We start from the raw sequence: 23892 nt of genomic DNA, 5'->3' as shown, positions 1-23892 counted from the left end.
TTTTTCAACAGTGAGTTGGTCTAAATGGTCACTGAGGGAACCCTCTTTCTCTTCAATTTTGTGCTTCTTATGAAAATTTCACCAGAGTTCAGTTCCATTAATGGTAGACACAATAAATCCAAACTAAGAATCAATTAGATATTTTGTGAAGGACTTAACATTGAAAAAATGCCTTACAAGTTCAGATGGTCATATTTTTTTCCTTAGAATTCACACATTAGAAAACTTATTGGAAATAAAAAAATATACATTATCATTCAACCATAACTAGTCACCTTACACATCTGAAAATCATGACTGTCTGAGCAGAAACTCATTTATATTTTGGATATACCTAGGAAGATACTATTTAAAAAACAGCACAAGCGTCTATATAAAATGATGTAAAATTTGTAATGAAACAAACAGCAAGCATAGTTCCTATTAGTGAATGGCAATTATATGCTTCAAGATGGTGAAGCACTGTCATGGTTCAGTCTCATTTGCATTCAAGTTCCTCATAAGAATCAGCCTGGTGAAGATAAACATAGAATCATATCTATAGCTGGTTGCCCAGAACATTATTTCATGGTTGTTATTCTCATCCCTGGTGGATAACAACCATGGAATGCCACTTAACAATGGTAATACAGGGGAGTAGGAGTGGGGTGGTCAGCAGTCACCCAAAAAACATGTAGTGCTTTCAGTCAGTAGGATCCTCTTGTTATAGAAAAATACACAAAAGACTCCGCAGAAGCAATTTAAATGAAACGTGATTAAGACCTGTAATTTGCCTACAGTCTTTTAACAGATCTTAGAGTGATTGAGAGGCCCTCTTTTTTTCAGTGAAAAGGAAAAAAATGGGAGGAAATCATTTTTCCATTCACAAGGGAACTTTAGTTTGACCTTAAGAAAAAATGACAAGATAGGAACTGGATGCCCCAAATCACTGTGCAGGAAGAGGTGTCTATATTAAAGGGGGAGGGGCTAACTAAGGGATAAATTCAGAGTAGGAGCAAATAACAATCAGTTTAGAAGTCCTGACTCAAGGATAAATTAAAAACACCAGTCACAGAAAAAAAAAGGAAAAGATTTTAGGGGTTCTGGGAAGAAATATGTGTGGAAAAAAAAGGACAGTTCTAATGCACTAGCAAGGCAGAAGCAATAGGTGTTATGGGCAGAGTTATAAGGATAGGACCAAGTCCGGTCATCATACTTCTAGTCCAGACAACTCAGATCCCTCTTTTCAGAATATAATTAAGCCACATGACAAAAGATTACACACTCAAGCAATGGATCAAACATAAAGGATTATGTTTCAAACACAAAATAAGTTGCAGTATTGAAGTTTCTTAATTTAAGCTTACTATTAGAGGAATCCTTTAACTTACTATCTAGTTCAAGGAACAAGACATTAATGAAGGAATTAACAAAAGTAAAAATTGGCCAAAATCCAAGATAATCAAATTATCACAAGATATCAAATAATCAAATTATTTAAAATAACCAAATCTTCATCCCTTAAAAGGGAATTATTCTAAATCATTTTAAATGCATGATTTCATTAAACTGAGGCAAAGTCCAACTTTGAGATATATATATATATATATATATATATATATATATATATAATTATTTTATTCTTTATTTTCAATCTTTCTTACATTTTAAAAAACACACAGGGGTTCAGAACAACCTTAACAAAATAACATATTCATCTTTAAAGGACCTCTGAAGTCAAATCATTGACTTCACCAAAACATTGGTGTGCAAACATGACTGGCTTCCAATGTGAAGAATCCTAGGCACAATTCATTCAATATATTTGTTTTTTGGTAAAACAAGGAAATCATAGTGCAGCTGTTAACATGTCCAATACTCTTTAAGTTAGACACTTAAATCTATCTGAAAGACTGGCAGCTTCAGTCCAAAATAAAATTCGTACAAACCTGTGCTGTTCCCCCCCCCCCCACCCACTCTCAACCCTCCCCAAACATGCTGCATCTGAACCCCTGGTAACTTATTACACAAACCCATGGAATGCACTTACAAAATCAGTTCATCTCTGAATCTGAAAGCAGATTATTACAAAGGGAAATACTGAAGCTCTTACCTGTATTTGATAATTAAGTAAACTGTTTTCTCATCTCTTCCAAGAATACAGCTTTGTCTAATAAATACCTATTTAACAACGGCACAAAAAGTACTTTTTTCTTAAAGCAAGTTTTTGTTTTTTTTTGTATATTTTGCTTCAATCCCGAAGACTGAAAACAGCATTGACCTATTCAATGTGCTATGAAAATATTAGGCACAGACCACATAATATAATTTACACTTTTTGTTTTGAAAAATACAATTATATGCAAGCAGGATTGACACAAAGGACTTGCAACTACCATAGTAAGCTATGTAGTAGACCCAACATAAAAGGGTTAATATTTTACTTGAAAGCAAAAAAAAAAAAATTTCGAACTAGCACTGAGTGATATCTCACTACTAGGTGCATCTCTTATATCTGCATTAGAACAACCTTGTTAGTGAAAAGAGAGTAGGAGGAGGGAAGCCTTAGTTATTTGGGGAAAAAAAAATACAGGAACTTATTTATTAGGACTCGAAGGGAAAAAAATATTTCTAAACGCTATTGGAATATGTTGAATGAATATCGTCCCTTCTTCCCTCTAACCAAGCAGCTAGGCTGCTTTTTTGGGAAAAGGTTATTAACACTGTAATTACCTTGTACAATAAGTTCTCTCATTAACTAAGACACTTCTGAAATAAAGAACCAAAAGATTCAGTGCAGGAAAACTGGGAAGGTTGGGAAGAAGATTGAGAGGAGGCTATAGAATAGGAGACTCTGAAAAACAGAAAAAAAGCTTTTACATTAAAAAAAAAACCTGATTATTTAAAATTTGTTTTTTGATGATCATTTGTGCAACAATGAATACTGTAAAAATATATGCAAGGGTATTTTGTGGTTAGTTATTAAGCTACATTTACTCTGTAGGCTTTGTGAAGATTGTTCATGGATAGTAGCCTACTGTAGTACATTTTAATGAAAAAAGTTATCAAATGCTACATATATAAAATGCAGCATTTATCTACAGGGGAAAAATAAGAAAAAGAAATAATTTCCTAAAAAGAGAGAGAAAGATTCACAGGAGGATCCTGCTTTAATGTGCCAAGTTATTTTATGCCCTGTGGAAGATTTGAGATACTAATTTGTTTTTTTGTTTGTTTTTTTGTTTTTTATTTTTCACTGATAAATTTCTCTTACCACCATACAAATTCAAAGGAATCATATTCACATGATAAATGTGATAAAAGTGTGTTCACTTTCTAGGTTTCTTTTCCATTATTAAAAAAAATCACTTTTAGTTTACATGCCATTTCATAGTGAACTATTCAAGTAAATATTTCTGTCATGGAAAATCCCCAGATGTACCAAACACTATTCCAAATCACTCTCAGGCTACTACTCTTGATTAGCTCTGCAGTTTTCTTTATATGGAGCAGGAATTAGCCCGTTTTCTGGGCTTGGGGTCTTGAAGATCCCGGTCTTTTAAACACATACAGGATGAGCATATTGTCTGTGATAATCTTCGGAGGCCCAACCTAAAAACACTATTGGAGAGGCTATATATTACACAGTTACAGAAACTATTGCTTATAGCAAGCCAGGTTGTTAAGAAGGAGAGAGCGGGATTCTCCAGGACTCGGGAGCTCTCCAGAAGGAAGTAGATGATGTAGGGGAGCCAGAGCATATAGAACACGCTGGTTATCCGGAACAAGACCATGGCATAGCGCTTGTCAGGACTATGTCCAGTCTCTCCAGCAGCATCGACTTCGTGACTGGGAAATCGGGCCCTCCGGTCGTTGATCTCTTTGGTATGCTGCCGACAGATTTTGAAAATGTGGAAGTAAGTGAAGCAGATGACAAAGGCAGCAGGAGCATAAAGTAAACAGACAATAAAGCCAGTAAAGTAGGCGTTGGTGAGCCAAGAGGTGGCACACCATTCAAAAATGTCACCGTGGTAACCAGGTTTTCCCCAGCCAAAAAAAGAAGGCAAGAAAATCAGGCAGGAGTAGATCCAGATCAGAATAATGCAGATTCTCAAGCGGCAAGGAGTGACCAGCTGATTGTAAGAGAGAGGTTTGGTGATGGCAAGGTAGCGATCCACACTGATGCAAGCAAGACATGCCATGGAAACACTCTTCAGCACAGAGATGATGTATCCGAAAACTTGGCAAGTCAGTGACTCGTGGACACCTGTGGAATAATGAAGCAAGGAGAGAGTGGGAACCAAGCAGCTCACTCCCACGAAGAGATCGGCATAGGCCATGGTCTGTATGAAATAGCTGGTAGTATAGTGATGCAAAAGGGGAGCACAGTGAAAGACAAAAATGACCGTTAAATTCCCAGCAATGATTAAAAAGGTCAGCAGGACAATAACAACTGTCTCCAAGATGCACACGTCCTCTGCATTGTAATGGCCAAATCCGAGTGGGCAGGAATGATGCTCAGAAACATTCCCAAAGCTCATATTGTGAGTCCCTGGTTCGGTCAACCTGGACCCATTCATGGTTTGGGATTAGGAAGCCCTGGAGCCAGGATGACAGCAGTCCAATGGTGACCTGCCCAACATCTGCTAACCTCGGCACTTTGGGGGCTCAGGCTCTGTCTCTGCTGACACTGCCAATCGCTTCTGTCACAGATAAGCTTCCCAGAACTGCTCAAGTCTCTTCATCAGCATCAGTACAGCACTGACACACCTCAGCTGTGGGGAGGAAAATAAGCTAGGAAGGAGGTGAAAAGAAGGCCACCAGTTAGCTCCCTCCAGTGCTCTCAAACTACTTTTAACAAACACAAGGCACTTCTAAAGGAAACACAGATTCTTTATCTTGCACTACAGAAAATGAAAGGCATTTTTTAAAAAATTTCAGCCATCAGGAGGTTGGGGTGGGAAAAGAAAATGCTTCTGAAGACTGTTCTCCTGAGCAAGGCAATTTCTTTGGGATCCACTAGAGAGAACAAGAAAAAGACAAAAGTCTTCCTATGACTCGGGCTTCCTTGATCAGCAATGATATGATGTAAATTAATGTTTCAGATTCATTTAAATCATGTTATATTTCAGGAGGTCAGTAACCGCTTTTAGTTGGAAATCTAGAAAAAAGTTCCCTCTAGCATTCACTGCCTTTGGGATTTGTTCTGGAGATGACACTCCCTGTCTCATTCCTGTGATCCATCCTTTCATTAAAGAGGTAAGGAAAACCGTCTTGCCAAGGTTAATTCTCAAAGACACAACACTACTTGGATATGAATAGAGTGGATTCTTTTTAGAGGCAGAATGAAAAGGGAAGAAAAGCAAGGTTTATCCTCCAACTGTAGGAGAGGAAAACAAAACATTTCGAGCAAAGCAGATAATGTACAATCAATTCACACTCCCCAAATAAGATGAACCCATGAAATTTTAAGTCGGTTTTCAATTTAAATAGTTTTAGTCCTTTCTGATATTGGGTAGTACAGACAGCAGCATAATTTAAGCTTCTCCTCTATCCACCTCCCTCCCCTCAAAAATCATCCTTGCATTCACTTTCAGTCTCGATAACTGAAAATATTTTTCATTAGCTGGCTTGTCACATCTCTTATAATGAATCAGGACAATAAAGTGCATGGTTCAATCAATGCTATTTCTCACCTTTACAAAACTTCAGGAATCATTTCAAAAGCTCCAAACCATAACAGAAACTTCAATCTGCATTCTACTCTGATGCTAATGAAATGCTGATTTGACTAGAAATGTTGCCACTGTTTACTACCCAGTTATTTTCAGTCAGATCTTCATCTTCTAGGCTGTTCTACCTTGTCTATCTTCACTAGATGATCAGCATATTAAATAATTACTTCAGCAACTAGCTTTCCCAGTATTGGAAAATTACCTCGTTTATTACATTTGCAGTTACAGAACAGCCATATGTTAAGAAAATGCTTCTTTTCTTTCTGTGCTCTATTTTGAGGAAATGCTCAATTAGTGCAGGGGCCATGAGATAGGTTACTAGATAGTCTTGTTTTAAAATGTCCCCAAAACATCGAGGCAAATTTAAATCCTAGAGTCTGAAATGCTGAAAATCCGGCAGGGCTGAACGAAGCAATCCCAATAGAAAGGTCTCCAAGGTCATTCGGATAATGTGCTGAAAATCCTTTAAAAAGTGCTAGTGTTTCAGAGGTCCTTTTGTTACTTGTCACTGCCTTTGAAGGAATTTTTCTGAAGGAAAAATTTCCTCTTGTTCTGATGCAGCACTTTAATAGAAAGCATTCTTTTTAAAGTTCTTTTCTCCGATACATCACCAAGCCATAGAGGGAAGTCCTTATTCCTTATTCTTTTATAACATCCACAGGACGGTCCTCACCAAGCATTTCCCTCTGTTAGTAGCCAATTTCTTCTAATTCAAAGGAATCACTTTAGGGTTCTCTTGTTACAAGAATAAGGCAACGCTTCTCCCCTAATCAGCGGCTATGCTGTGCAGCCTGATTTAGGAGTCCGACTGTGATGCAGTTACAAGGAGGCTGTAGCGATTCCTCACTTCACAGTTGCGCTCTCTGGCTTACTGCTTGCACCTGAGCCCCTGCACCTCCTCATCACCCTGAGCTGATGCAGAACTCCCCATCAGAAAGGTGACTCGATCCTTCTGCCCCAATCAACAGCCCAGCCAATGGCTACTGCAGCTGAAACTGTCACTAGGTAACAGTTGCCAGGCACATACAGGCTTCCAGCCTTACATGGCAAGCTGCGATCAAGAATGACAAATGAAGACAATGGAACTGACCGATGTTTATAAGATGTTAAAAGCATTTTGGAACTTTCAGGGATACTTTCCTTCTAGTACTCTGAAAAGATTCTGCCCAGGGATTAACAGAACATGAGAATATCTGTGCATGCACCTTTAAACCTCATAGATAAATTAGCCCAGATACCATGAGACCCAGACTAAAGAAAGTCAGCAGAAATTTAATCCTTATTGGCAGAAAATACTTATTAATTATTAAATGTGCCAAACCTTTATAAGCCGAAACTAATGTGACTATTTCCTTTTCCTCAAAATGGTTGTATTTTGATTAACAGAAATTGATCATTTTCACACTGCTCTGAAAAAGTCAATTGCTAAAGTTTGAAATTTAAATTAATTATCCCAGCAATAAAGTCATACTACAATAGAGTTAATGTTGCATGCTAATTCTCCTGTGTCAAAGTCTAGCCTGTAAAATGGTTGAGGTCAAATATAAAGGAAAAAGCTAATGGGGGAAGGGGGAGAGGGGCTCTGAAAACTGTTGTGTCTAAAACTGCAAAGAATTATTATGACCCACCAGAAAGGCTTTAACCAGCTTTTAAAACATCTAGTTTCACTTCGGCTTTAAAGCAACTACATGCCATTTTGAATAATTTTTATAAGTCTAATAACTCATTTTTGGAAGTGTATTAAGAATGGGGAAAAGACATTTCTTTAATGTCTTAATTTAAAATTTTTAGAAATGGGGAAAAGAAGTCTTATTGCAGTCATTGAGACTGATGATAAAATTACAGAAGAATACATGGATCTTCTGACAGTTGACATTCTACAAAAAATTTTCATTCCTATGTTTATCAAAAAATAACTTACATCTAAATATCAGAGACAATGTGATTTCTCTTTTTGTTACAGACTTATGAAATAATCGGATATTTTGTTCTATTCCTCAGTTTAAAAGAAATATCAGAGCTAGTTACAATAAACTATAGAAACAAAATGCAGAATGGATGATGAATTTAGATTTGAAAGTAAGTATCTTAATTTTGGGAACAAACTCCTAGAAAGTACCATTTTGAAGGGAACAAGTTTCATTTTTAGGCATTCATCACAAACCTAAATCTATCTGGATTTTCCTTTCTTCAGTTTCAAAAGTTTTAAATATTCACATTACAAATGGAAAGGCAAAAATGGAAGTTGGTTTCAGTCACAAAAGAGGCTCACCCTTTAAAGAAAGACAAAGCACTCCAGAGATGCTGACATGGAGTTTTAATCTAATATTTACATAGAATTCACAAACTTGCCCACTAAACCCTTATGAGTTTGAGTTGCAGAGGCACAGAAGGATGAGATTTCATCAACTAAGCAGCAGCATTGTAAAGCATACAAATCTGGGTTCAAATCCAGACTAGATCACGTTCAATACTCTAATCACCCAGACTTCAACTTTGCTGCCATTTTTGTTCCACATAAACAATCACTGCCAAATATTGTCCTTTCTTCACAATCTCTCTCTCATGTCCCCCTCTCTTTACCCACCTAGTCACCAGTTACTGGTTCAGAACTTCACTAACAACAAATCAACAGTCTCTTTCCTCCCTTCAATTTCTACTCAGTACTCTACTCACACAAATAAAAATGTGATTTTTCTAAACTTCAGATGTGACTGTTTCATTCCTCTATTCAATAATGGAGGGACGGCTATATGGTATAGTGGATAGAGCACCAGTCCTAGAGTCAGGAGGACCTGAGTTCAAATTCAACCTCAAACACTTAACATTCACTAGCTATATGACTTTGGGCAAGTCATTTAATCCCAACTGCCTCACAATAAAAATAGACAGATAGATAGACAAACAGGTAGATGAGAGTGTAAGCAAATAAATAAATAAACAAGATTAAATGGCTCCCTACTGCTTTTGTGATCAAATATCAACCCTTCCCTTTAGTTTTAAAAGTCTTTTATGACCTGATTTCCATCAACTCCTAGTGTGTCTACATTACTCCCATTCCCCTCCTCACATTCTGCAGTCCTACCATTCTTTACATTCCCCCATCTCCCTGCTTTATTTTGGTGGCCCTCAATCTCAGGAACATATTTTTTCATTTCTCTCTTAGGATTCCGAGCTTCCTTCAAAACTTGGCTCAAAAGCTGCCTTGTATGTCAGATCTTTTCAGACTTCCCCATCCCAGATATGGCAGGCTCTTCTCATCTAGTTACCTTGTATTACTTTTCTTTGTATTTATACACATACATGTTGCCTCTTTTCTCAACCTTGGCAGTTAAGGGGGGGGGGGGGCGGTAATGGCTTCATTTCTTTCTGTATAATGACTGTATATGTATAGGTGCCTATTTAATGCCTGTTAATTGTATATCTCTGAGCAAGTTATTGAACCTCAGTGTCCTCATCTGAAAAGGAGAAAGATGAACTGTATAATCATTTAAGTCCTTTTCCTATTTTTGTTGCTGTTGTTCAGTTGTTTCAGTCATGTCTAACTCTTCATGACCCTATCTGGGTTATTTTTGATAGAGATAGTAGAATGATTTGCCATTTCCTTCTTCAGCTCATTTTATTTTACTTTATTTTTTAGCAAGGCAATTGGGTTTAGGTGACTTGCTCAGGGTCACAGAGCTTATAAGTGTTAAGTGTCTGAAGTAGGATTTGAACTCAGTTCAAGGCCAGTGCTCTAGCCATTGCACCATCTAGTTGCCCCCTCCAGCTCATTTTATATATGAAGAAACTGAGACAAACAGATGAAGTGGCTTACCCAGGGTCACACAACTAGTAAAGGTTTAACCCAGATTTGAATTCAGGAAAATGAGTCTTTCTGACTCCAGATCTGGTGCAGTTTCTCTACACCACTTAGAGTGTCCCCCTTTTTCACTAGAAATCTACAATTTTAGTAAACCAACTAAAATATATCTACTATGTGATTAAAAAAAACTATACTCTTATTCAGTAACATAAGTGTATGTGATTTTATTTCTCACATTTGGGGAAAATGTGAACATCAAACACTAAATAACTTTATATTTGCATTTTTCTAACTGAACTAAGAATTTGGGGCTGCCTTATATAATAGAATGAAAAACAATAGCAACAATCTATAATTACAGACACTTCAAGATACAAAAAGGGAAATCCATTTTGGTGACAATTTGGGTTGGCAGACCACTTTAATTTCAAACCAGATCACAGGATCCCAGATTTAGCGATGAAAAGAGATCTTACTGATTTTACTCATTTTATACATGAAGAAACCAAATCCCACGGACTTTCCCAAACTCACATTCTGGTAAATAGCAGAGCAAAGTTAACTCAGATCCTAAAACTCTGGGGTCAGTTGGGTTTCTTCTGTCTGTCCTACCAGCATTCTGCTGGGAATTATCCTGGCTCTGCTAACTAATTCTTTTGCTTCTTTTTCATAATGATACTTTCTTCTTCAACTCCAATATCATTTTCTTATCTCCCCATCAGCTGTTTTTTGCTACTTTATAACTAGATTTTAATTTACATTTAGACTAAAGTGTTAAGGAATCGAAGTTTTTTAGTGAACATTATTTGGATATTTTATTATTGTCATTATTAATTTCCCTATTCTACCTCTTATTGGTGAATTATGGCAAAAGAACCTCTAAAGGGAATATTATCAGAGAGTCTCCGGAGGGCTTTGCATAAATCAATTTAACAAACAGAATAAAAATCAAATAGGCACTGAGAAGAAACAATAGATAGAGGAAGTAGTGAAACTGGAGGTATTTCATCAGTGTAGAATCACCAGTTCAATCAAGCTATCAGACAAAACTATTATCATTATTGTTCCTCCTTTTTTGTCAAAGAGGACCAATGACATTATGAGAATGATGTCTTGATTTGCCCATGAACTGGATTTAATTGAAGCAGAGCTGCTAAAAGTCATCTCCTCCAGAATCATCCAAGTCACCAATAAATAGATAACAAATGCACGTCTTAGTTTTCACAATATCTTCTCTCTGGTCCCTGAATTTAGAGTATTGACTATTTCTTTAAATGACTAAAACAGTAGAATAATTCATGAGACTGAAGTTCTACCAACTGAAATGAAGAGACAGGGAGAATAGGAGCAATTTTTATACTGTTTGAGATTTTTTAAAAAGTTTGAGATCCACTTAGAAGGCATATAATGCTCCCAGAAGGACAAAAATCAGAATAAATTCTAAATTTCAAAATATTACAACAGCTTTAAATTCCATATTCAAATCAAGGACCCTAATAATGTGTCTTAATTTCCTTACTTCACAATATTCAAGACATTTTTAAATATTCATTTAATTCATTGAAAAATCTGTTTCAAAAAAAGGAAATTATTATTCCATTCTTTGTAGTCTGCCAAATATTCCAGCACAAGAAAGTTACCCTGAGAAGGAATCTCTGGGAGAAGTTGAAGGTGCTTTGGTCTCAGGCTAGGCTATCTTTCTATCCTTTGGTTGGAGAAATACCTTGAGATCTTTGAAGATTCTAAAAGATTTGAGGATTCCCACTTTCCATTTACCATTGCAGCTGCATCCTTGAACTCTGAAGAGGCAAAGCTTGCATTAGGATCCAAGGGAAAACTAGTGTAGAAGATGAGGAAGACTGACTCAAGATTTTAGAGAGAACTCTGTGGAAAAGTGAGCCCATATTTGAGGGGAACAGTTTGAGAACTCCAACAAAAAGACTTCCAGGAGGGGTGAGCTATTCCTTTTGCCACATGTGTCCTTGCTAAGCTTAGATCTACTTTTCCTCAACACTTAGCACAGTGCCTGGTCCATAAATATTTACCAAATGGCTGACTGACTAAGAGTGTCTTAGATTTTGGGGAGGATATTTTGTACCAAATGTTCTCACTATCCCATTTTAGTAAATAACAATTCATGGAAGCTAATTACTTAACTATGGGGATTATTTTTAACACCCTTTGTATAGATGATGAAACTGAGACAGATAGACGTTAAGTGAATTGCAGTCACATACCTTTAAGTAACTCAGGTCCTGACTGCAAATCTAGTATTCTATATACTATGCTGACTTGTTGTCACTTAAAATTTTTGTTGAACTGAAATCACAAGAACACGGAATTATATCTGAAAAGGATTTCTGAGATCATCTGCTCCAACCTTATTATTTTAATACTGAAAAAACTGGGACCAAGAGAGACCTACAAACTGGGAATCTGTCCAAGCTCACACAAATAGTAAGTATTAAATTCAGGAATTAGCCAAAGACTGTGTCTCCAAATCAAGAATTCCTGCCATTACAAGCATATTGCCTTCACTAATTTAAACTGTGCTATATATTTAAAAAGCTAAAGGAAATGAGAAATCTAGATTCTTAAATGGATTAGAAAAGTGACTACAAGCCAATTAAGAGGACCTAACCAATATTAAAAGTTGTCCCAACCTCTTAGCATTTCAAGTGCCCTTAAAGGATAGAATGATCAATCAGTCCCTTTCTGTCTCACCACCACAAAGCCAGTCACCTAAAAATCACCCAAATGATTGTCAAGAAATGCCCAGAAAATTGTGTCATACTGAAAAAGCGCATTTTAAGCAGAATACTAGAAACCTGTTGAAGTAAAGTTCCATTATGTATGAGAGAGAGCAGTCTATTGAACAACCTAAAAGGGCCTTTGATAAGAATGGGGAAAGAAAATGTGCCTGCTTTCACACAGTCTCAGTACACCTGACTCAGGGGTCAGCATTTGTACTCACAGACACAACATCCTAGATACAAGTCAGATGCTGGAGTGAGAATTCACTATTAAATGCCAATTATACAACTGTCTGGAACTGTCCAGGCTAGCTATGATCTCAGAATCAGATTGTCGTACCACTTGGCCAAATGGATCAAAACTGGTGGCTGAAATGGAGTTTTAATCTAATATTTACATAGAATTCACAAACTTGCCCACTAAACCCTTATGAACCTCCTTGTTTCTCTCAAAGGCACCAACATCCTTCAAGTCACCTAAGCTCAAAGCCTCAATTTTATCTCCAACTTCTTGAACTCAATTACCTAATAGCAATCTCTCTCTCTCTCTCTCGTGTCTCTGTCTCTGTGTGTATGTGTGTGTGTCTCTCCCTCTCCCCTCCTCTCTCTCTTCTCTTCTTCTTCTCCTCTCTCTTTCTCTCTCTCTCTCTCTCTCTCTCTCTCTCTCACACACACACACACACACACACACACACACACACACACACACACACACTTCTCTTTTCACTCTAGTTCAGGTCTTTATCACATCTTGCCTGGACTATCAAAACCACTTTGATCACCATCTTCTCTCTTCCTTCTCTAATGCATCTACCACACAGGGGTCAGTGATGTCCCTACAAAAGTCAACCCCCACCTCCTTCCACTTTATGAAAACACACTTCATTTATTTGAAAAAACTCATAGCAGCCTTATTTTTATAACTTTGTTGAAAATCTACTAAGAGTCAATGCCAAATTGATATATAATATGGTGCTTAAATGCTTAGTGCTCAATCAGAAAAATTTTCAGATAAGTAATATTACTTGAGCTGAACAATAAAAAGAACTAAGGATTTCATAAAGGATAGGTAAAGAGGGGGTGCATTTCAGGGAGGAGTAGCCTATAAAAAAGAGGAGACAGATAAAAGAAGGGACAAAGAGGTCCAAATATCTTGTAGGACCTCCTCCCTCTTCAAATTACCTTGTATTTTCTTTACATGTTAGATAGATAGATAGATATGTGTGTATGTGTGTGTGTATGTACATGTTGTTCCTATTTATTAAATGTTTGTTCATTCATATTTATCATTCTTTAAGGCAAATAATCATGGGAATATGGAGTTAACTAGAAGAGACCCCAAAAGTTTGCTAGTACAATTCTCCTGGCTTAAGGCTGAAAAAGTGGAAGCCACATACCCAAGACCATACCATACCATAGTGACGGCACAAGGCTTCAAAAGCAGAGCCTCTGCCCTCACTTCTTTTGCCTACATCCTGCTATTCGTCAACATTCTCTCTTATTCATATAACACAGAATGTTCAGCCTATTATCAGGCCCATATTTTGATTTACAAGTTCATTTGCATATAGGCAACACGGCATAGGGGAAACATTATCTCACTGCCAGGAAAAACTAGATTCAAGTTCCATTTCTGACATATATGGCTTTATAAATCTGAGCAAGTAACTTACCTTCAAAACTATAAAAAAAACTAAGAGTCTAAAGTTGCCCAGAGACTTCCTAATTGCAAAATCTTCCATCCAATGAAAGCACAATGAAACTTTATGAATTTTTTTTCTTGTGATGGTTTTTTCTTGCTGTAATTAATTTTCTTGTGACATAAACATAGCAATATGAATTACCACATAGCTAATTTAATAGTTTTTCTTTGAATAATTCTAAATTGTTTTCCAGAATGGTTGAAATAATTCATATCAACAGTAGAGTGGCTTTCCCCAGCATCTCCAACACTTAATTTTCTCATTTTTGCCAATTTGGTAGTTGTAAAATAAAACCTTATTTATTTAAATTGATCCCCTAGTTATTTGTTTTTGAAAGACTTTTCAAATTATTTCTGCTAAATTGAATTTAGTTCATTTGGATGAATACTTCCTCATCTATAAATGGCTAGAATTTCATGCAGATTTTCACAAATCATTCTCAGATTATCACAAATATCTAATGCAATGATGTTGTTAAGCTACATGTTTTTCCATTTCTAAATGCACTGATATTATCTAGGCAAAAACTTTTATTTATTTTATAAAAGTGAAACTGTTTATTTGTCTTTATCATGTTTTATCCTCTGTCTATGCATTCTTCCCAATCCATAGTTTTCAAATATATACTTGGCTTATCTTCTAATAATTATATCCTATAACTATATTTAGGCAACTTTCTCCCTCTGTGGTATTTAGCCTAAAAACAACTTAATTTTTATTTAATAATAATGTTTATGTGAAATAAAAAATTTATTATTATTTTTCAACCTATTGGATAACTAAAAAAAAAGTCATCTAGGTATTTTCCTAGAGGGAAAAATACTATGTAAAAGCAGAAGCATAACAATTAAACATACCTTCAAAAAGACTATTCAATAGTCTGAAAACTAATTAATTTTAAATTTTAACTGAAGGCATGGCATGAGAAAAAATGTTTTAACTGAAAAGAGTTAATTTCTTTATTAGAAGAAAAAAGAAAGAAATGAAAAAGAAAAATTGTTACACATTTTAAAAAGTGATATTTATTGTTATGGTAACTGAAGTGCTAAAAATAATAAAGAAATATCAAAGTTGTTATAGCAACTGGAATTTTAAAAGCAGTGAAGTGTGGAATAATCAAACCTTCAGCTGGCTTGAAATGTAACATCTATGACTCAGTTTTGAGAAGCAAACTTGAAATACAAATGTTCATGCATCCAAGGGCTGTTTCAAGCTCTAGACACTAAATTTTAAAAAATTATCCAGAGTAATAAAATCCAGGTCATTTTAAAATCAATATCTCAATTTTTTTTTCCTATAATGAATTGCCAAAAGAAGAAAAAAACCCCAAAAAACTGATTTGAATTAGTAGACCTGAAGTTGCCACATGTCAAAGGCTGGAAATAATATTTGTTATTTGAACCAAATTTGTATTCAACCTTTTGATAATGTTTCTTAGTTCCAATTTTTGTAGTGTTTCTCTAACAGAACTGAAATAAGAACAAATGCTTCATACACGTGCATGCACGTGTACACACACACATATAAATGCTATACCTAAAATTCATTCATTCTGAATTTCTTATGATTTATTACAGAGATACTAGGCAAAAGGAACAGTTATTACATCCTAGTTTATATATTTCATATTATCATTTAAATATTAACATATCCCATAAGTTTTATATACATGGCTAATAATGGTAAATAATAGAAAGGAATATGGTATAATAGAAAAAGTACTGATTTGAGGTCAGAGGCCCTTGGTTCTCTTTTCCAACATTACCTGTGTGACCCCAGAGAAGACCTTTAACCTCCCAATGCCTTAGTCCCTTTCAACTCTCCATCTATGAACCTATGAAATTCAATTCAAAAGCATTCATTAAACAGCTCTTCAGTACTAGAAAGTGAGGAGGCACTGAAGAACAAAGACTAAAATATAACAATCCCTGCCTTCAAGGAGCTTACAATCAAAGGGGGGAGTGGGAAGAAAGAAGGATAACAACATATACACAAATAATCAGCTGAACAGAGTCTTAAATGGAGGCATAGGATGAGGAAGGAGTATATTCTACACATGGAGGGCAGTATATGAAAAAACATTAAAGCAGGCGATGAAGTGTTATATATGAGGAACAGCAAATTTCAATTTGGCTGGAACAGAGTATGTGAGGGGGAGTAATATAAAATAAATCTACAAAGATGGACTAGAGCCAGAGAGGGAAGGTCTTTAAATGTCAAAAAGAAGAAAAGAAGAATTTGTACTTTATCTTAGAGACAAACAGGAAACCACAGAGTTTCTTTAACAGGGGAATGATGTGCTCAGACCTGTCTTTGAAAAATATCATTTTGGTAACTCCTTGGAAGGATGGATTGGACACTGGAGAGTTGAGAGGCAGAGAGACCATTTCTGACATTATTGTAATGATGCAGGTGAGGAGAGTTTCATTGAGGGTAGGGGCTTTGTGAGTAGAAAGAACAGGATGAATATGAGGGCAAGAAGAAAGAAAAAAAACTTGGAAGTGATTAGATAAAAAAAAAAAAAAAGAATATTAAGGGGAAAATGGAGTCATTTCCCATATCCCATAGATTACTCTGCTTTTGAACTTCGTTGGACTTGTCCATCACACCTTCCTTCCCTAGGAAACTCATCACTATGAAACCTCATTATCTGCCTGATAGTGACATCTCATCTGAACCCCATCTCTTTAATGAGGTCCTTCTGAAATGAGGGTCCTGGACTCTTGGGTTTCTATTTTAAGAAGGAGCCCAAAGAAGCCTTCTCCCCATTTCCCACCAAATATTCTCCTTTTGGATTTCTCTGGGACTCTCCCTCTAGCCTCTGTGCTTATGAGTAAGCCTTGCTAACCCCTTTATTTTTCAACTTCCCTCTGTGTGTAGTCTTCATTCATCAGATTTTAAACTGCTTAAAGGAGAGGTAGTGGTTTTATTTGCATTTGTATTTCTATTGCTTGGCATAGTATCACATAGTAGACTCTTAATAAATGTTTACTCTAATTGAAACTGAGTTGAAGAAAGGTTCTGCGTTTATAAACTTGCATGGAGAGAAGGATGATGGTAACCTTAGCAGAACCAGTACAATGGAAAAAGCATAATATACTACTAATGTGGCAGACTGTTAATCCATTCTGAGAGTGAAGCAAGTTACAAACCTTTATGTGTGTTTCTGAACATTCTTCCACTCCAACTGAACCTCTTTTCCAAGGAAAATCACTGTCTCATCTATCAGGGTTCTTGGGCTTCAGTTTTCTCACAGACCATATCATCTCTCACCTCCAAATCTTTTTTAGCCTAGGTTATAAATTCTGAAAGTGAATGCCTTCATGATGACAGGACAAGACACAATGACAGTACCATTTGATTTAAGCTACTGGCTACTCTCATAATGAATAGTGGTATGTGAACTTTTAATGATGATCTTTAATTATTCTGCTTTAATTTTTATCCTTTCCAAGAAGAATGTCTTTATTATTATCTAAAGATTTTTTTCTAAAGGAGGGGGAAATAACTGAACAGGTCACTAATTAACATAAGACATAATTCGACATGATGTTAATAGATTGTTCCAAAGTGACAAAATGTAGAGATTTGACAATCATAACGTTAATATAATTAATAGTTCACAGCAATATAGACCCTTCCATCCCACAGATAAGTTTCCCTGCACTATCATATTCAAAGGGCTGGCAAATCCACAAGGGCAGGTCAGTAAATGATTGTTAATGATGAAAATGCATTCTAGAAAAACATGAATGTTAAACAAGAGAAAGGCAAAAAGCTAATCTCTCTGTTTAGATGACTATTAAAGAATGTTACAGAATAGATTCTTGGGCTAAATATGCTCAGAGATTTAAGGATGTTGTTAATAAAATAATACAGTCTGGAAAACACAAAATTATATAATACATAAGTAGATAGGCACTAAAGTTGAAGAAAACAGTTGATTTCTATATTTTTATAACTATTCAAAGGAAAACAACTGTAGTAAACATGTCTGCTAAAGAGTTCATGACATATTCATATACATACATAGCAACAACAGAAGTTAATTCAACCAAAAAGGCCATTTGAAGAAGAAATAAAGAAATGCACTTTCCATCTTCCAGAAAAGCAGCGGGGGACTAATGATACAGATTATTGCAAGCACAGCTGTCAAGGTTAACATGTTAGTTGCTTATGTTAATTTTTTTTCTTTGTTAAAATTAAAGAATTTCTGAAAAAAGGGAGGGAAGTTTGGAAATGACTGTGATATAAAAGGGACTATGATATCTAGAAATGACTATGATTTTAAATAAAATCTATCAATGTTAATATTTTCAAAAGTTTATGTTAAGTGTATTCTGTGTAACTCGATTTGATGACTTGAGGTTAGAGGTGAGTCACAGTTCAGCAGAGAGAATACTGAATCTGAGATGAGAAAATTTTGATTCAGTTCATATTTCTGGCACTTACAGAATCATAGATTTTGAGCTTCAAGGAATTTCTGAGATCACCTAGTCCAATTCTTTCATTTTAAAAATGAAAAGCCCATATTCATGAGAAGTTTAGTGTCTGATCTATGATTACACATGAAGGACATGCATGGAAATGCATGAATAAGGGAGTCACGATCATCATGTATGAAAGTGCCAAGAAGCTCAGATTGGCTGAACTAAAGAGAAAGAGAATAAGTATAATGACAGAAAGGTAGGTTAAGGCCAGGTTATAAAATCCTTAAATGTCAATATAAATGTTATATTTGATTTTAAAACAGCAGGAAGCTTTTTAAGGCTAGGGGAGCAACATGGTCAGCACTATACGACCAGCATTATAGGAAAATCTTCTGCCTTCACATTGGCTAGGAAAAGAAATATAAAATGGGGATAGAGGAAAGAGGCTATTGTGGAATTCACCATAAACAAATGGAAGATTCTCTTATTTTCCTTACTCCTGCCCCCATCCAAAGCCAGCTATCTATTGGCATCCCTATTAGAGAAGCCCTACACTTAGAAAATCTCTGGTCACTGGCTCAGTTCTGTTGGATGACACTCCAAAGACACATTCCATTTTATTAACCAGTATTCCAATCCAGTACAATAAAGGTTTGCTTTAAAAGCAAAGGATAGAATGACACTTCTATTCTTAATGAGAATTCAAACCTATACAAAAGAACAATTAAATCATTAAATTGTTCTATCCTCCATTGTACCTATTACAAATCTGAGGTAATGTGAACTCAAACACATCAGCTTATGTCAGCAAAACACCTCTATTATTTCAGCAGCTATTTTTCAAACAAAATGATAAAATTAACTAGGCAAAATAAAAAATTGGAGAATAGAACCCTGACAGAAATCACTTCAATGGACAGCAAATTGAAAATAGTAAATAATATGTGTATCCTCTTCTTTGCCAATCATGGATAAAAGGATATGTTGGTTATCAAACAAGGAGGAGGTGATTTTAAAAGAGTCTCACAAGATTATTTTTGAAAATCAAACTAGAAAATGTGATGGAAGAACTAAATTGGATGGTTAAAGCAAATGTGTCATGAATTTTTAGGTGATTAGGTTGTCAAAAATGGCATACATTTATGAAATTTCATGTTGATGGAAACAAGGTAACAATAGAGAGCTACATAAAGATGTATTTAAGCTGTGTCTCAAGAGCAGACGGTTTTATAAGATAAACCCCATTACATGATATTAACTGACTAAAAATAGAGGTCTGTACCTAAAAAAACATAAAGTATTATGAAAGATGTGGAAAAAGCATTGACATGAACTTAAACGCTGTAACACATGAAGCTGCCCACAACCATTAATTTCCTATCTATTACTTTCATATATATACCTACAGGGTCAATGTGATTTATTGATTTATAAATTGATTTATAATTGATTTATATTATGTAATTGATTTATAAATTTTATTACATATATTGATTTATAAATTTGTAAATAAAACTGATTTATAAAGGACTCTTTTTTGCAAATGTTTTTATTTGGTTTGAATATATAAGGTCTTGCTGAGTGGTTTATTCTTTTTAATTAAACAAATTTTTCCTATATAGATATTTACAAATAGCAATGCATGCAGGTTGCACATTCCTAGTTACCCAAAATTAATTATCACAAAAATATGCTCTGCTGAAATTTTCAGTACCATCTTGACAGTTAAGGCATTAAATGGTGGCAAGTGGAGCACTGCTCCTCATCTTCATTGCCTTCCATGAATCAAAGAACAAGCATTTATTAAATGCCTTTTATGGACAAGAAGATGTTCTGAATCTACAAATGCAAATATTAAAAACAAATAAAACTCAACATCTGCTCCTAAGTTTACATTCTATTCAGGCAATCATGTATGCATATAAATAAATAGAAAAGGCAAACCAAGTTTTTGAAATGCCATTATATGTGAAGATGGAGCAAACTGGCCAGTATGACTACATTGTACAATATGTGAAGGAAAAGTTGATCCTAGACGTAATAGGAAGATCATGGAGATTTTTTGAGTACACTTAAACTTTACTTTTAAAGTACTTTAAAACTTTACTTTAAATGCATCACATTGGTAACTATGTAGGAAAAAATGGATTCACTCCCCTTCTGGCTTTGTCACCAATTTTTTTTTTTTTGGGGGGGGGGGAATTTTAAAACTTCACATTTTTATGAATGTTAAGGTTTAAAAAAAAAAAAAAAAACTTTCCTCCTAACAATCTTGTGAGGCAGGTAATGAAAATGTTATTCCCTATTTTATAGATGGGGAAACTCAAAAGATTACCTGACTTGGTAAAGATTTTACAACTAGTATCAGAGTCTGAGTCTAAACAAAGTCTCTTCCTTTACACCAAGTTGAAATTCAGAAAAACAACAATGTGAGAACGGGAAAAAAATGTTCTTCTAAAGAGCTAATACTAAACACATGCTAATCATGATTTTAGGAACCATTAGTTTTTAGAAAAAAAAAAACAGCACTCTCAGACTATATTATAAAGCCATAATTGTTAAAACTTTCTGATGATGGCTAAAATAAAATTAACAAGTCAATAGAACAGACTTGGCAAGAAAAACCAGAAATAAATGGCTTAGGGTACAATAAATGTCAAAATATAAATTGTTTTGGAAAGAGTTTTTTAGTGTTTAGAAAATGCTAAAAAAAAAAAAATTAGAATGCAATTAGGTTTACTCCGGCTTCTTGTACACATAATATAAATATACACAAGACCTAAATACTGTGAAAAAATAAAAAATAAAGAGAGAGTTAGATCCAAGTCTCTTTCAGGTATTATTGGTGAACTCCTTTTTTTTTTTAGTGAGGATAGAGATAATTAGAAAAGATAAAATAGATTATTTTGAATACAAGTAATTGTGTACCAAAAATAACATAAAGAAGATGAAAGACAATGGAAGAAAATATTTACATCAAAAATGTTTGATAAAGAGTTTGAAAGCCTAAATATGTTGGCAACTAACAGATATATAAAACTAAAAGGAACTCTGCAATAGAAGGGTATCAAATCATATGAATGAATAATTCTCAAAAGAAGAATTTCAAAATGTTAACAGCAATGTAAAAAAATGCTCTGAGCCATTCCCCAATTGACAAATGATCAAAAGATAGGGACTATGCCCAAAAGACTATGAAACCATGCATACTCTTTGACTTAACAATACCAGTACTAGGCATCTAATCCCAAAAGAGATTTTTTTAAAAAAGAGAAAGGATCAAGGCAGCTAGGTGACACAGTGGATAGAGCACTAGCCTTGATGTCTGGAGGACCCAAGGTCAAATCTGGTCTCAGACACTTAACACTTCCTGACCATGTGACTTTGGGCAAGTCACTTAATTCCAATTATCTGGGGGGAAGGCAGAGAGGGAGGGAAAAATTTATAATTATGATATAACACTATTGTGCTACATACAAGAAAGGATGAGCAGGATGCCTTCAGAAAAACTGTAAAGTTCTCCATGAGCTCATGCAAAGTGAAATATACTGGGTACAAAATAATAGCCATGTTGTAGGATGATCAGCTGTGAATGAATTTACTTTTTTTTTTTTTTAGCAATATAATGATCTGACTTCAATGAAGAAAATGTGAAAAATGCTATCTACACCCAGAGAAAGAACCAAATGTGTCTGAATAGTTTGAAGCATTTTTTTTTTACTTTTTTTTTTTCTTTTCTTTCTTTTTTGCTGAGGTTTAAGTGACTTGCCCAGGGTCACACAGCTAGGAAGTGTTAAATGTCTGAGGTCAAATTTGAATTCAGGTCCTCCTGACTTCAGGGCTGGTACTCCCATCTACTGCCACCTAGCTGCCCCCTAACTTTATTTTTCTTAAAGATTTTTTGGGGGAGGAGGGAAAATGGATATGTTTTCTTTCACAACATGACTTTTCTAGAAATTTGTGCCTTCTCAATGTGAGGGGAGGAGGGGAATGAGGAAGAGAAAAAAAATCTGAAACTTAAAAGTTTTAAAAACAAGTGTAAAAAATTGTTTTACATGTAACTGACAAAAAACAAAATATCAGATAAAAATAATTAAAAAGAAAAAAGTGCTCTAAGCAACAAGAGAAATGAAATTTTAAAAAGATTCTGAAATTTACTAGGAAATTAATAAAGATAACAAAAGGTGAGAATAGTCATTGTTGGAAGAGTTATGGCAAGATGGATCTTTGCCTTTTTTCCAGCCATTCTGCAATTTGTGAAGAAAGCGTTAAAAATATTCACATCCTTTGAGGCTGAGATCACACTGCCAAGCATATATCCAAGGAGGTCATTTTTTTAAGGCCCCCACTTACAAAATGTTTATAACAAATTTTTTTTTGTAGTAGAAAAAAACTGAAAAACAAATAGATATCTATTGACTAGAGAATGGTTAAAGTTGTAATACTGTACATGAATCCAATGGAACATTATTGAGTTTTAAGACACAATGAATAAAATAAATCTTAAGAAACTAGGAGTTATTTGAAATAAACAGAAAACAATATGCTAAATGATTCTAACAATGTAAATGGAAAGAATAAGAAAAATCAAAACTGAATGGTGAGAAATAATAATAACCAAGCTTTATTTCAAAGAAGGAACAAAATAAGAACCTTTTTTTTTTTTTAATGAAAGGGAGTGACTGATAAGGTTCACTGAAGATTATATCAGGCTTTTCCAATCTGTGCTCTGCTAAACTTTTATCTTAATGAATAAATAATATAGAAAAATGCATTAAAAAGCATATGTTAAGTACTGTATTAAGTATTAACCACCAACTAGCTATACAGTCTCAGCCTTTAAGGTTCTTACATATTAATAGAGGAAGATAACACAAATAAGAAATGCTAGCGAAGGCGGAGTTTCATTTAATTGACATATCCTTACCAGGAAGGGTTGGACTGATATAATTATAGTTCTCAGAGCTAGAATAAGAAAATGGGGGAAGACATAATACCATCTGGAGTGTCATGGCTGCAGATGATTAGGAAGTGAGGTGGTGAACCTGGATATGGACAAGTTCTGGGCAAGCCCTTATCCTCTTTGCACTAATCAGAGCATAGGGTCCCAAAGTTGAGAGTCTAAATGGAGAAAGGTAGGAGGCTGGAATATAAGTGTTTCAGGGATAGCCAATAAGTGCCATAGAAGCCATGGATAAAAAGTAAGATGAGGTGAAAGTTCTGGTGGCCCAGTGGATCTGAATACTGAACCTAGAATCAGGATGTCCTAAATTCAAATATGGTCTCAGACAACTTACTAGTTAGGTGACACCGGGCAAATAACTTTAAAATCTGTTTGCCCCAGTCTGCCCAAATGTAAAATATAGATAAGAAGAGCACCATTTATTGTGAAAATCAAATGAGATAATTTTTGTAAAAAGTTCTCACCATAGTACCCAGCATGTAATAACTGTTTATTACCTTCTCTTTCCTTTCCCTTCTTAGATT

General features: G+C 35.0%; 2 protein-coding genes across 3 annotated transcripts in view; both read right to left on the bottom strand.

Annotated features, from left to right (window-relative positions):
* Positions 1–23892, bottom strand: part of RABGAP1L (RAB GTPase activating protein 1 like) — a 697071-nt gene that overhangs the window by 437974 nt on the left and 235205 nt on the right. The window lies entirely within an intron of this gene.
* On the bottom strand, positions 1962–9350 carry GPR52 (G protein-coupled receptor 52). Its single transcript, XM_031968378.1, has 2 exons — positions 5676–9350; positions 1962–4773 (listed from the first exon to the last, which is right to left on the bottom strand). The coding sequence occupies exon 2, from the start codon at positions 4557–4559 to the stop codon at positions 3480–3482; it is 1080 nt and encodes a 359-aa protein (XP_031824238.1). The 5' UTR covers positions 4560–4773; positions 5676–9350; the 3' UTR covers positions 1962–3479.

Source organism: Sarcophilus harrisii, chromosome 4 (genome assembly GCF_902635505.1).
Source record: "Sarcophilus harrisii chromosome 4, mSarHar1.11, whole genome shotgun sequence".
Taxonomy (NCBI): Eukaryota; Metazoa; Chordata; class Mammalia; order Dasyuromorphia; family Dasyuridae; genus Sarcophilus; species Sarcophilus harrisii.
The sequence above is the reverse complement of the archived record's forward strand: the minus strand, read 5'-3'. Positions and strand labels throughout refer to the sequence as shown.

Excerpts from the sequence above, each read along its gene's own strand:
- GPR52 (XM_031968378.1), bottom strand. The coding sequence starts at position 4,559 with ATGAATGGGTCCAGGTTGACCGAACCAGGGACTCACAATATGAGCTTT.